Below are 14,755 nucleotides of genomic sequence, written 5' to 3'. Positions count from 1 at the left end.
TAGCAATGTCCAAAAAACAGTAGAAAATCGAAACAAAAGATAGATGCCGAAATTTGACTGCCGCCATTTTTACATGTCTTATTCACTCCGTGGACTGTTAAAAAGAAGCAAAATTCGAAGCGTCTATCTCAAACCGTTTCAAAGTTATCGTCGAAATATTCTGGAACAGAGAACGGAGAAACGGAGAACGGAGAACGGACAGATAAAAAATAAAAAGGTTTTTTCGATGCTGGTTCCATCTGTACCAACGGCTACACTGTAGGACACACCGTTATTGAGATCCGGACTTTAGCGAGGAGCGCATATACTCTCCAAAAGAATGGAAAAACTGACAACCTTGCTCTTATCATTTTTAAATTCTGCGTGTTCACAAACCCCAGGTATTGAATTTTATCGTTCCAAACAGTTTTGGAGATATTTAGGCTTTCCGGTACTTGTTACTACCCCGGTATTTGTCATGCCATGTTGTATGCTGGGTTAGTGAAATAACAACATATACCGATTTGATCCGACAGTATCCTGTGGCTGTTTTTGTAGCGTCAGATTTGAAGATGAAACATTTTATTCTAATTTGGATGAACAAGTTTTTGGGTACATCTTTGCAAAACAAAACACACACTGACATGACTTAGGCTTAGTAGTTATAACTAATTGCTTTAGTAACTGCAGTAGGGGTTTGGTGCCAAAAATTAAACCTAAGCTCTTGGTAATGTTAATATATTAAAGAATTAAATCGCTGAACGATAATATTTGAGCTTATTAAACATACTGTGGCAATATTTGGCCACTCGAAATCATGCCATATGCAGCACCCTACATATTCCTGAATAAAGAACTGAAAAGTATGTAAAGACATTATTTCTTATTTTCCCACTTTAACATTTTTTAGCATATTTAGATTATCTAGTTATCTAGTTCAATCATCTGTTGATGTAAATTGAAGAAATTAGTGTAAAAAAAATGACGCGTCTAGAGACTCCGAAACTTAAAGTGACAACTTGAACATCGAGATGCTTGCTATTTAAAGCAATTGCTAATGACAGTCAGGTTTCGCTAAACAGTTGCATCGCTCTCGATTTCGAATCGAAACCACCATTGAGGCAAGGATTGCGGTTTAACTGATTGTTTGGGGACCTTTCCGTACGGACGATTTAGCAGTGCGAGCGATCATCACGATAATCATATTTAGAATTTACATTCAGAATTCAGATAGATATAACTACTAACTATAATAATAATAATAATAATAATTACTAACAGTAATGAAGTAACACTTTCATGAGCTCTGTCGGATTTCAGTAGCAAACCAGACTCAGCCTATAATTGAACCTTATGCTCAAACTATTTCAGAAGGCATATTTTCTGCACATTTGGAACACGCAATATCACTTTTATAAGTTTCCTCCAAAATGTTTAGGAAGTGTGTAGTGCTTGCGTAAAATTCAATGAAAATAGGCGCTATTATTGTTACTATTATTATTATTATTTAATTTAATTTAGACATCTTGCGAAAAACATAGTAGAGAATATGTAAACTTTATTTGCAGATGACACTAAGTACCTGTGCAGAGTATAAAATTGGCGGCAACTGGAGGAGAGTAAGCTGAAAATAAATATGAGTAGGATTCAGTTTACGCATCGTTTTCCTCATCCAGCAAATGACAATGCGAAATTGCCAGGTTACATGGGATGAAAGTAGTGAATTGTGGGATAATATTGCGATACATTTTAGTCCCTTTTATGTATTAAATAATTAATCTCTTCAGAAATAGTCGTATTCAAGATTATTGGAAATTATTATTTTATATTGGATTCTTCGTATTCTAAAAAGGTAAATAACGTCCAACTACTATGCCTTAAAGGCCCTTACAATTTTTGAAATGTCGAAAGAGACACTTAATCAAAGAGCATTGTACCTAATTAATGTTACAATACTTTTCTCAGGTGTCTAATTATAAAAAAGGGTACATAAATATAGTCAATTTTGATAATTCAAAAAATTGGATAATGAAAAAATGACGCAAAAACAAATCGACAATTTTAATTTTATCTAAATGTATTTTTTCAACAAAATTTGATTTTTAATAGGATAGATGGAATTTTGTAAAATTTGCTCAAGACAGAAAAATTTAAGAATTAAATTTCGTTAACGAGAATGCTTTGGTTCAAAAATGCATCACAAGAAGAAGACAAAGATACTGATCATCATATGTGACATAGAAATGGCGACTTCCAATAAAAATGTAAATATATTCTTGTACTCAATACTCGAGAGTCAGATTAAAATGGCGTATATCAAACTTATTGCATAATATTTTATTTTTCTGTAACCCAGCGAAAAGTATTTTGCGCTTCCAGAAGAATTAGCAAAGTTGCACATTTCCAAGGAGCGAGCTACTCGCTTGGTTACCATGCAAATCAAAACGTAGATACATTTCTGAGTGATGCTCACATTTTTAAATTTGATTACTAGTTAGATACTATTAATTTTTACTAAACATTTTTAATAAAAACGCGGAATGTAGAAAAAATCCGGTGTGTAATTATAGCAAATAGCTATTATTAACATTTGCAGAAGTGATGAATATGGGTAACAGTCGATCACATTTTGAATCAAATTTTTTGGTAGGAATTCTTAAAAATTCAGTAATGAGTTGCTTCTGATATTGACGGCTACAAAAACAGTTGTATCAACTTGTCGGAAGAAGCTTCTAGTAACTACAACGGTATATTGTCTCGTATTGTCTTGCTGAAATTGGATCTTGCAGTTGCTGATGCAGGATTGAGCGTTCTTCTTTCTGCCAAGAGAATTGGCATATTGGCATATATTGGCAATAGCAGCACGCCAAACTGTAACGTATCTATTAGTGAGCGCAGCAGGGAGGGAACTTTCAATCGGGGTCCGTACGACATTTTAGAGGGCTGGCGCGGGGATCACGGGGTCATGGGCATGCCGAGTGACGTCATGATCCCCGAGATGACCTTCTTTGACAAATGGACCTTTCTCTTCCCATCAAGGGAAGAGTGGAGAGAGGGCAGAGTCGGCTCCTGGGATGACCTTGTCTGGTACACGGACGGGTCCAGAATGGGAGATCTTTCGCTTTCGCTTTATTGATGGCGGCCAGAGAGGTGTTTCGGCTCGACCACGGAAGCAGGAGGGTCTTCTTCTGCTCGGATAGTAGGGCTGCACTTATGGCGCTGAAGTCAGTGCGTACGCGCTCCTTGTTGATAAAGGAGTGCAAAGCGATTCTGAGGAGAGTGGCTGAGGAGAGGACGGTCACGTTGGTCTAGGCATATAGGGTCAGAGCCCCGCTTGGGGATCGTCCCGTATGTGAGGCGAAGAGCTCTCGAAGCCTGGGCGAGAGACCGGGCCGCGGTGGGCTGGAGAGTGGCTCCGGGAATGAGGCAGGCGAGGCTTATGATGGATGGGCCCGCCCTCCCTCGGCCCGCCCTCCCTCGGACCAAGGAGCTGCTTAGACTGACCAGAAGGGACTGTAGAGCACTAACAGGGGCCTACACAGGACATTGCTTGCTAGGCATTGGGGACGACCCGGAGTGCAGGTGGTGCATGGAAGGGGAGGAGACCCCGTATCATCTGCTCACCGAGTGCCCTGCTTTGATATGGGCAAGATTGGGAGTCTTCGGAACGGCCCTGATCGATCCGGACTCAGTGCACGGTATTGGGCTAAAGGAGTTGCTGACCTTCTATAGGACGCCCTCTAGAGCGGCCCGGGGGCACAACGGGCCCATCTGGTGGCCTAAGTGCTTGGACGCCCGCGAGTGCGCCCACGTTTAATACCAATACCAATGTCTCGCTGAATAATTGGATCTTGCAGTTGCTGATGCAGGATTGAGCGTTCTTGTTTCTGCCAAGAGAATTGGCGGTAACTTGCTTCCACTATAGCAGCACGCCAAACTGTAACGTATCTATTAGTGAGCGCAGCCTTACGGTTCGTGAGCCAACAAACCGAATGCACTCCTGACTACATTCTTATCTTCCGATATTAAGCTGGTTCCGCTGCAAACTTCTCTAAGTGAGCCGTTCTTTCCGATCATTGATTCTTAAAGCTCTATATGACGATGATGTATAAAACTACTCTGCAAAATATCGCATCACTGTACTTAATTCGTGTAATACGAATATGGGGGACGTAGAATAGTAAGTAGAAGAAGAAAGTAACATCGCGTGCCTATTATAAAAACATGTCGTTATGCGACTGGTACCAAAGTTAAAGTATAGAGATAATTTTACTAATTCTAAGTGTTTTCAACCAATTTGTCGTTTTGTTAAAATAGGGGAATATATAAAACTGTTATTATCTATATAGTATCAATAATAATGTTCGGTAGTTACGTTGAATATTTTATTGAATATCGTTGTCCGTCTTTGTGACACGAGCACTTGCAATAAATGAACATTCAACTTGCTTTTCTGAATCTACAAGGACCACATAAAAACAGTGAATGAAACCGAAATCCTTGAGAACGAATCAATAATATAAATATATATTTTTTTTTGATTGCTCGTAACAGTACAAACATTTTATCTTAAATTCAGACCAAATCCATCAAAACTCCTGAATTCGTCCCTGTACCCTTTCAGGATTGTGCTAGAGAATTTCGTGCCTACACGGTGGAGGTTTATGTTGTGTATTTTACGACTCGCAGTGTCATTTAAATTTTATTGCGCAACGAAAAATCTTTAAACTGACCATATCTAGTTTCGTTTATTGCCAAACGGAGTGTGTGACCACCGCGGACATTTCTGAAAGAGCGAAATAGTGGAACGTATGTTTGTTTTTTTAAACCTATTTTTTTTTCTGACACTTTATAAAAAACCTGTCGTCGAATTTAACCCCAATTAACAACGTCGAATGTGCGTCTGTATAGCTAGCGTTTTTCCACATCAAATGTCAAGGACGTTCCCGAGATGATCGCCTGAAATTCCGGCCTTACCGATGTTGCAAGACATTATAGTACACTCGTTACTAGGCCCGTAGTAAATTTAGATGCATATTAAAGTGGAGGTTCGAGTTGGTGGAGTGTGGCGGGTATGAGAGGGGTGGTTAGGTGCGCGAATACCGGCCGGTCGAAAACGGCGCCATCGACCTCGTGTCGGCGCCGCGACGCAAGGCGCATTGCTTCCGCCGCGACGGCCCTCAGTCCCTTCGCGCTTCACCGAGAAACGTGCTACGCTGTGACCCTTCGTGGCGTTCCTTAAGTGACGCGTGACAAGGTAAAAAATAACTTTGGGTATATTTTTCTCTTCAAGGCCACGATAACGATTCAGCTCGCCGAAGCGAAACCAATGTTGAAACGCATTTGAGGATCAAACTTAAAACTGAATCGAAATTAACGTTTCAAGACAAAAAATAATTAAGTATATGAATCGACTTATTAAAAAAAATCTGTGCATCGCAACGGATTTATGTCTTCAGTATTAGTTTCTGCATTTGATTTATAAGCCAAGCCAACACTCGTCAAAGCTCTAAAAAAAGGAATTCGTTGCATATTAAAGCGGATCAGTTTTGCATACGCAATAAAATTTTTCGACGGATTCATCAATACACGCGAACAGTTTTTCACTATTTTTATCGCCTTTTTCTGTGACTACAATTATTTTATTCAAAAAGTAAGAAACTCGGCTGGTAATATATTAGATCAATCCCTAAAAGTCTTTCAAGATTGAGACATTCTTTCGTCTATAATTGAAATGAACTGAGTTATTATTCTATGATCATTTTAATAAGCTGTGTAAATATCGTACCGCTACCAAAAAATATGAAACTATTGGGCGCTGTAACGCTTTTAAATGCAAAATAGAAACCAATTCAAGGTTTCTCGTTTGTTAAATATTGATCTTTGTATTGTTTGGGAATTTACCAAAAACATTCTTTACTTATCAGGCGCAATTTTTTGACCAACCCTATTAGTCCAGATAATTCCTGATCAAAAATGTAAAATTGTATGCAATTCAATATGTTTATTTCCATATTGCATAGAAATGCAGCGGTTTTTAGTGGTAACTTTGAAAAGTTTGTAGTTTTCGTATATTATATGTCATAGGTAGAATAATATATTTTCAACATAACTTTAAAGTACTTTGGACAACTTTTTACAAAACTGCTGGATTTCTCCGCCGTCGGTTTTTGCTGAGTCGAACTTGCTGAGGTTGCGCCAATCATCCTGTTGGCTTCTTCAGAGCTTGACTGAAACTGGCTCGAATTTTTCTCTGTACTTGCTTATATATTGTTTGAGGGGATCGGAGCTAAATATTGGTGACAGATAAAGACCTGAGTCGCTGTTAAGATTGTTAGTTTGTTTCTAAATTTCTATATATTTTTGGTTTAATCGATTAAAATTTTATGTCCGGTTGCGTGATTGTGTTCGCCAACAGCTGATGAGTACATATGTCTTAGTCGTAGGGCTCTTTCGTGTTCTTTGAGCCTAGTTGATGTTTTTCGTCCGGTTTCTCCAATATAATGTTTGCCGCATATGCATGGAATGCTGTAAACTCCTGGCATCTCAAATGGATTTTTTTCTTTGACGGACCGAAGATTTTGAGAGACTTTTGGAAAAGCGGTAAATCTAAGAATTGATTTCATGCAAGAATTTTAGTTTTATCGAATAAAATTTTATGGCCGGTTTCGTGATTTTGTCCAAAAATCTCTCAACATCTTCGGTCCGTCAAAGTCAAAATTTCATTTGAGATGGCAGGAGTTTACAGCATTAAATGCATATGCGGCAAAGAATACATTGGAGAGACAGGACGAAAAATATCAACTAGGCTCAAACAACACGAAAGGGTCTTACGACAAATAAACTCATCAGCTCTATAAACGACCTAACAATCTTAACCGCGACTTTGGTCTCTGCCTGTCACCAATACGGGAATCAGTCATCCGAGACGGTGTTTATGCCCGTCATTTAGCTCCGCCCCCCTCAAACATTATATAAGCAGGTAAAGAGTAAAATGTGAGCCAGTTTCAGTCAAGCCCTGAAGAAGCCAACAGGATGATTGGCGAAACGTCAGCAAGTTCGACTCAGAATAAACCGAAGAAGGAGGAATCCAGAAGTTTTTAAAAAGTATTACAGTAGCCTGTGGAAGTTTCTTTAAAAAAATTATTTTCGGCAAGTTATTAATAACTCATTAAGCAACTTGATTTTACATATTGGCTACGCGGTTTCATTTCAGGTTTTCATTCATATATGGGCAAAAAATTTTATATTATCGCTGAAAGGAATCTTTTCGTTATCCAACTTAAGTCTCAATTTATTTACACTCTGCAATGTTTTCAACCATTACATTACAATCACTTTCAAGAACTGAAACTAACATCATAATCGAAATCTGTAAATATAGCGTTAGGATCTATAGTGTAAAATTTATAAACAAGAGAAGAAATACCGGACCCAGCATAGAACCCTGCGGCACTCCGGTTGAACCATTTTTTTTATAGTATATGTACGTTTTCGTTTGTTGTTTTATTGTTGTTGCGTAAATGACATAAGCTATTATTGAACATCAATTTAATTTAAAAAATTACGATAAACAAAATTTTAATATATACGCCACAAAGTTAATCAAATCTGCAAAGAGTCGCGCATACATTTTAGCGACTGCAACCACCTTCATTCCACGAGGATATAAATTTGTGCTGCTGGACTAACACAACAGACCGTATAACAGTTAATTTCATTCTACACGTATTTCGCTTTACATGCTTTTGCTTGTAACCATTTTAGAAGTTAAACGAATCTGCTTCATTCAACGACTCTATTGTTTAGTTTTAAAGTGCTTGCTGTGAAGAAAAATTAACAGTAATCAAAACGTTAAAGTATTTAAATAATGGAATACTGCTGAAAGAAAAAATATATTAAATGTAATTTGATAACATTTTCAAAGAAGACAGGCAAGATCAATCTATAAATACGTTACCCCCGCTCACTTTTCAATCTGTCCCATACATACACAACTGTATACAATAAATATTTACTGCAGAACAAAAGACTAAAGTTGATAAATGAAGCCTCGGTGTAATATTGCCTTCGGATAATTTTATTTCGGTCCGTACCTTTAGCTTTGCCAGTAATAAAGGCTTCCTTTAGCTTCTGCCAAAATATATGTCCTAAACAAGATATAAAGCCAATAGATATCGGAAAACGACTCTGAACAAAAGGGTGGTTCGTTGTTAATGGGTTTCGCAAGATTGCGGGAGATGTGATAGCACAGCGTTAGGTATGTTTATTTCGCGCTGAACGAGAGGCTTTCAAATCCATACTTAATGGATCGCAGATCGCTGCAGAGGTTAAATGATACATATGAAAGAAACGATAGAAAGAGTAAGAAAATACAAATACTTGCTACGTTTTTTAATATTACTTTACGGGTCAGAAGCATAGACACTGAAATAAAATATATATAAGTATTCCGGGATATCATCCATTCACTTGTTGGACTCCGACTGGAATCCTGCAGACGCTTCGCCAAGATCTCACTTGGCATCTTCAATGCTCGCCCTCCGAAAACACTTCGAACACTGGGAAGTTATCGGCGATGCGTGCGGTATTTATAATCTGCGCCGAAGGTGGTAACGGTGCTGCTTCTGCTGGAGGGGAGACGGCTCCGCCCCCCGAATTATCGCCTTGTTTATTTCGCCCGATCGTAGTTACGATGTCCCCGTTGGCTGCTGCGTATCACTCTGCCGTTTGATTATCGTTTTCCACGTATTGGATGAATGCTGAGCGTCGTCTCTCGTATTTAGGTGTCCGGACTTTTCTATCTCGATGGCCTCTCGTATAATCCTGGTACTAAAATCAGAAATGTTAGCAATTTGTTTACAAGTGCTAAAATCAATCTTATGGCCTGTCTGATGTTGGTGCTGGAATAAAGCCGATGTTGTTTGTTTATTTCTTATGGCTAATCGATGTTCCTCCAGCCTGGCTGAAATCCTCCTATTTGTCTGTCCCACGCACGTCAGCTGCACGATCCGCAAGCCACACTATATACTCCTTGGTTCTCCAAAGTAATTTTTTGTTTTGGCTATCTTAACATTGCTCCAATGGTATGATCAGGTTTGTATACCGAAGATATCTCGTGTTTCCGTAATATCCGGCCGATTCAGTCCCATTGCTGCTCCATCTACTTGTCTTTAAATTTTCCCGTTGTACATAAAGTAGCCATTTTTCAGGCAACATCTTGACAGATCCATTATGTACGGCGAAAGATCTTCGTTTTCTTCTATAAGAAAGAGTGCCTCTTCTACTGGAATGCTCGGGTATAGGGATTTCACATCGAAACTTGCCATAATGTCGTCCTTGCCAATCCTGAGAGAACCTAAAATCTGAGTGAAATGTTCTGAATTTTTAACATAGGAATCTGCCTTTTCCACTATGGCGTGAAGTGCACTGGCCAAATTTTTTTCCAGCTTGCATACTGGTGTGTTAAAGGCGCTTACGATTGGACGCAGGGGAACCCCGTCCTTATGGATCTTTGGGAGCCCGTAGAATTTTGGGCAACGACTCGATTTTTCCCTCGAAATAAGTTTCTTCTTTGTATCCTCGTTTATTGAAGAATCGAGAATTTTGGACTTAGTTGTTTTTTCCAAATATGTCGTGAGATCTCTGGTGACTAGTTTGTATATTGGGTCATTCAAAATATCCTCCAATTTTGCATTATAATCCGACGTATTCATGACGACAATGGCATTTCCTTTGTCTGCTGCCATTATTATAATATTTTCGTTTTTGTTTAGATTCTTTAAGGCTTGCATTTCTTCTCTGCTTAAGTTTGGTTGCGGTTATTTTGACTGTCTTAAGACTCTGGCGATATCTTGCCTAATCAGCTCCGCATCTCGTTCTTCTATGGTGGAAAGACTTGCTTCGACGTTGGAAACGATCTCTTCGACCGGTACTCTTTTTGGAGCTATTGCATAGTTAAATCTTTTTTTCAGTACGCTGACTTCTGTATCGGAAAGTTGGTATGCTGAAATGTTATGAACTGTACTGCTTCGGTTTGTATTTGGAACTGATTTCTTGGAATTTGACTGAAAGATTTCTAATCTCTTCCACAGTTTTTTTGACGTGATGTCCTTGTCTTTCTCAGTGCGCCATGATGTTAATAATTCTATGCGGTCCCACAGCAATTGATGGATCCCGTTGATCAGTTTTAGGTGGAGTTTGAAAAGTTGTCGCTCAGTCTCACTAATTTCTTACTGGGTCCGCCTGATCTGGTCTTGGAGTAGGGCCTTGCTAACTTTGTCCAGGATGGCTTAAGTCTTTCTGGTGCGTGTGTGATAAGACAACCTTGTAAATGTTGGCAGCAAGTTCTGGTTGCAGCAATTTTTAAGAAAATTCAAGTTGCATAGCGAAATAACCTTCCTTTTTCTTAGTTTTTCATAAAACTTGGTGTCTGTAAAGGTCTCCTCCCCGTATTTTGACGTATTGATTCGCGGATGGAAAAATGTGATTACAATATATTACGGGATATCATCCGTTCAGACGTTTCGCCAAGATCTCACGTGGCACCTTCAATGCCCGCGCCCCGAAAACTCTTCGAACACTGGGAGGTTATCTTCAGAGGTGGTAACGGTGCTGTTCATTGAAGGGCCGCTACCTTCCACTACAAGATTGATTTTCGGTAATATTTTTTTTTAACAGCGATGTTAATGTTGATTTTGGCAGATCAAAATAAGAAAGTTACAGTCTATGATTTTTAAGCAAGTTTTTGTGTTTCGTGTTTTGATTTATTTACGACAGAACAAAATTTAACTCTATTAATGTGTAAATTGAATGGCGCAAAAATCATAAAATTATTATATTGTCGTATATGATAAGGAAAATTAGAAAGAAACTACGCTGACTATACACTTCCGAATAACATCCATTTTATTCATTTATATATGTGTGTGAATCTGCGAACACAAAAATTTCATTTCGTTGTAGAGCGAGGCGGCTATAAATTCCACTTTCATGTCGATTAAGATGATCATATACCAACAAAATTTCGAAACTTCATTGAAAATGTATAAATTTGTGTGTTTGTTGATCTATTTTTATTTGTATTTATTAAATTCATTCTCTTGAAAGAGATAAATTAAACAAATAAAGTCCAATTTTAAACCGACCACATTTGAATAGGTAATTCGCCAAACAACTGAAATGAAGATCAATTTGAATAAAACTCGACTGCAAAATGATAGAATTAATTTTATTTGTGCGCTTTAAATTTCAATGTATCCGCAGTTTGGGCTGCAAATCGTTATCGTGAACTTTTTTGTGTGCTGCTGATTTTTAATTTGGTCAGACAGATTGCTTAAAAGTGCGTTTTTATTTTTTCGGAATTTAAGACAAATCCCTAAATAGAAAATTTCGATTCAGAACCAAAATGGCTGCAGCTACTAGCTATTGCTTGGATATTTTTTGTCGATTTTGGATTCTTTACCAGGGTTGCAAAGCTTTATCTTTGGTTTATGACATAGTGCTGTTGTATTTTTTATACGTTATACAGAGTCTTCATGCAATGCAGTAAAAAAAATCCTTTTTTTGAGGAAGAATTTTGGAAAGATTGTTAATTCTACTTTTTGTAATGTTGGGTTGCACCTCGAGACATTTTGGCAATTTTTTGAATTATTTCCATTTTATCAAATTTGGTTTTTAATTTAAAATTAAAACTAAACAATAACAGACACCGTGTAGGTCCAAACTGTATAGAGAATAATCTTATTAACGTTATTACATGTTTTAAATAGTAACGCTGTTATAAAAAGTTGTCTTCTTTTTCAAAAATCCAACTTCAAAGAAATGTACAGCTATTTAAATTTGGGTAACTTCATGGATTTCCTTCCCACTTCATCTCCTATTCTGTTTAGTTTGGTATATATTATTACTAATCTCGTAAAGTAACTAGCGTTATGCCAGAGTAGATTATATATGAAAAACGCCATCGATTAGTTGCATAAAACACGTTTAAACATAAATCGATTTCTCCTCAATCATATTTTTTATTATTTTATTGGAATAAATGCGCTTTTTGCTAATCTATATCTATCATATTATTTTTTTAGATTAATTGAGCGATTCTAATTTTATGAATAAAATTCAGAATACAATATGTTGACTTTATTAGTATTCAGATTTTGCAGTAATAAACTGTTTGTTTTCGACTACTTCAATAATTTTTTTACTCTGTTATACTCCTGACTAAATCTCGCTAATAATGAGGTAAAATCAATATTGCTATTGACCAATACGAGAACGATTACACAAAAAAAAATCTGGAAAACGAATAAACTACAATTTCAATTTGTCAAAACAGTAAATTTAAAAAAAAAACGCGGATTGTTCTCTCTAAATGAGCTTTTAATTAACTTATCGCGTAAACAAGTCGAACGTGCCATTAAAGAAAGTTGTCTAAAATGCATTATTATTCTTTATCATGTTTTCTACTTAGTGATATAAAACAATAACTGCAGCAATTTTTGATGCATTTGCAATCGATTTTCTTAAAAAAATCAGAGGCTTGTACACATAAAAAAAGTAAACACCCACTAATAATTACTTCCAACACATTTTTTTTGTAATTATAGTACATTTTTATAATCTGGATATCGCATTTTAAGAATCTTTAAAATTTTCGCTCCGGAGTATAAGCTATCATGCTTATGAAGTTTAATATTTCAAGGGCAGAGATCTCAAGATGTAGATTATGCATGCTCCAATTACTGACGTTATGAGTTACATTTTATACACCGCATAAAATCGATTTGAGGTGGATGTTTTTCAACGTTGTCGAAGGTGGTTTATTTTTAGGTTAGAATTAAATTATTATTAGATATCTTTTTATAATAATGGCTTTATTTTTTGCTGTTAATAATAAGAAAAAAAATCTAGAAAGTGAGTTCCTATTTATTAATGTAAAATTATTGTCGAAAAAATGTGGTTTTGATTTTGAGTTATTTTAGGATAGCTATTTAAAACCATTTTAAATCCTACATTTCTTGTGTAAATAATTTTCATTTTAGTCAAAATTTAATATTTGTTTTTTTATTAATTTTCTCTTTTTATCACAAAGGGAGCTAAATACAATAACCATGACAATGTTTGATTAGTATTTAATCGTGCCTACCATATTTCACTTCAATTGAATTATATGAAGTTCATTAAGAGGCAATTACAAGAAAACGATCTACAGCGGGATCTTTTTGGAATTAGTGTTTCTGTCGATAGGCTATTTCACACAATTTGTCACCTTATTATTTATATTCTTTCTAAATTGCTCACATTTTCTTTAGTATACACAAAATGAGATCATTAAATTAAAATAACCCTTTGTTCCCCATCCCCTTTTCTTTATCTCATTTATTTTAATTGCCAAATTTAAGTGGCCGTCGCCCAACTCGAAATAAAATCAGCAGAACACAAGTTTCGCCAGAAAGGCACACGCCCGAGGTTACATTAAAGTTTTCCACAGCTCCGGGTCCCCAAAATTATTATTGCATTTGCCAGAAGTACGCAATGTGATGAGTTAAAGAGCCGCGCAACAGCGGATGGTATGCATCGCGTTGGGATACTTTTGTGGCTGCTGGCCATTATATCCCGACCGGGAACGTGTAGCGAGTTTCCGGAAAGAGAGTGTTGCGATTTAACAACGCCAGAAGCCACATCCCCAGCTATCCCGCCATCCACTCCAGCAGCTGTGCAACGCCCAGGTAATTATCTTTTTGTTGAAATCTCGGGTCGGTCCTGTTTTTTGCTTGTCCGGAAATTTCGCATCAACAGGTAGAATTCTACCTTTTCCCAAGTATGAGAGTTATTTTCTCGAAGCGGGGTCTTGTCGACAATAGGGGACTTTCAAATTACAAAGCCAAAATAAGAACATATCTGCTACAGATTATAAGGATCTAGTGTATGACAACTATAGCTGTTCATTATCCGTCTATTCGAAGGGCAAACTGACTTTAGTACGTTCTTATTAGTATTTCTTTTATTGCGTGATTAATTGCTGCTCATCTTATTAGAGATTTTTGATTTCTATACTAACTTTTATCAGAAATTATGCAAATTTCTCCTTTATAGAGATGTATGTATCAATTAAAACTTGTTAACCCAGCTTGTAGTTATGTACACCTAGTTTTATAAATGTTTTCTATTCTTATAAAACATATATTTATCTAAATATTGAAGTGTGACGCAACCCTGGTATAAGTATAAATTAAAATAAGAAGTGATTAGAACTAAAAAAGATTAAAATGACATTGTCAATGACAATTCAAACAGTAATGGACGCTGACAAGTTGGCCGGAAAAATACATAAATGTCGATTTATTCTTAAAAATTTCAGAAAATCTTGAGCATCCACTCGTTAGTGAAGCAGTTATGTCGATTCGCCTCAATGGATCGATAACCGCAGATTTACAAATTTGTTGAGCACACTTCCCCACAAAGAAAATATGTTGATGAAACGCCAGACAATGTAATACATATAAGTGTAATATATATATATATATATATATATATATATATATATATATATATATATATATATATATATATATATATATATATATATATATATATATATATATATATATATATATATATATATATATATATATATATATATATATATATATATATATATATATATATTGGACATTTATATGATTGTCTGGCGTTTCACCAACATATTTTCTTTGGGGAAGTGTGCTCAACAAATTTGTAAATCTGCGGTTATCGATCCATTGAGGCGAATATA

General features: G+C 36.4%; 1 protein-coding gene across 2 annotated transcripts in view; it reads left to right on the top strand.

Annotated features, from left to right (window-relative positions):
* The window catches only part of LOC132697510 (uncharacterized), a 127,019-nt gene that overhangs the window by 36,182 nt on the left and 76,082 nt on the right, over positions 1–14,755 (top strand). Inside the window, exons 1-2 of one of the 2 annotated variants that reach the window (XM_060663110.1) lie at positions 5,097–5,236; positions 13,472–13,709. The exons of the other annotated variant lie outside the window; for it this stretch is intronic. Coding sequence (XP_060519093.1) covers positions 13,553–13,709 — 157 coding nt within the window. The 5' untranslated portion in view covers positions 5,097–5,236; positions 13,472–13,552. Of the gene's footprint in view, positions 1–5,096; positions 5,237–13,471; positions 13,710–14,755 lie in introns of those variants that run through there. 2 annotated transcript variants of the gene reach the window in all.

Source organism: Cylas formicarius, unplaced genomic scaffold (genome assembly GCF_029955315.1).
Source record: "Cylas formicarius isolate icCylForm1 unplaced genomic scaffold, icCylForm1.1 PGA_scaffold_1__22_contigs__length_36826433, whole genome shotgun sequence".
Classification (NCBI taxonomy): domain Eukaryota; kingdom Metazoa; phylum Arthropoda; class Insecta; order Coleoptera; family Brentidae; genus Cylas; species Cylas formicarius.
The sequence above is the reverse complement of the archived record's forward strand: the minus strand, read 5'-3'. Positions and strand labels throughout refer to the sequence as shown.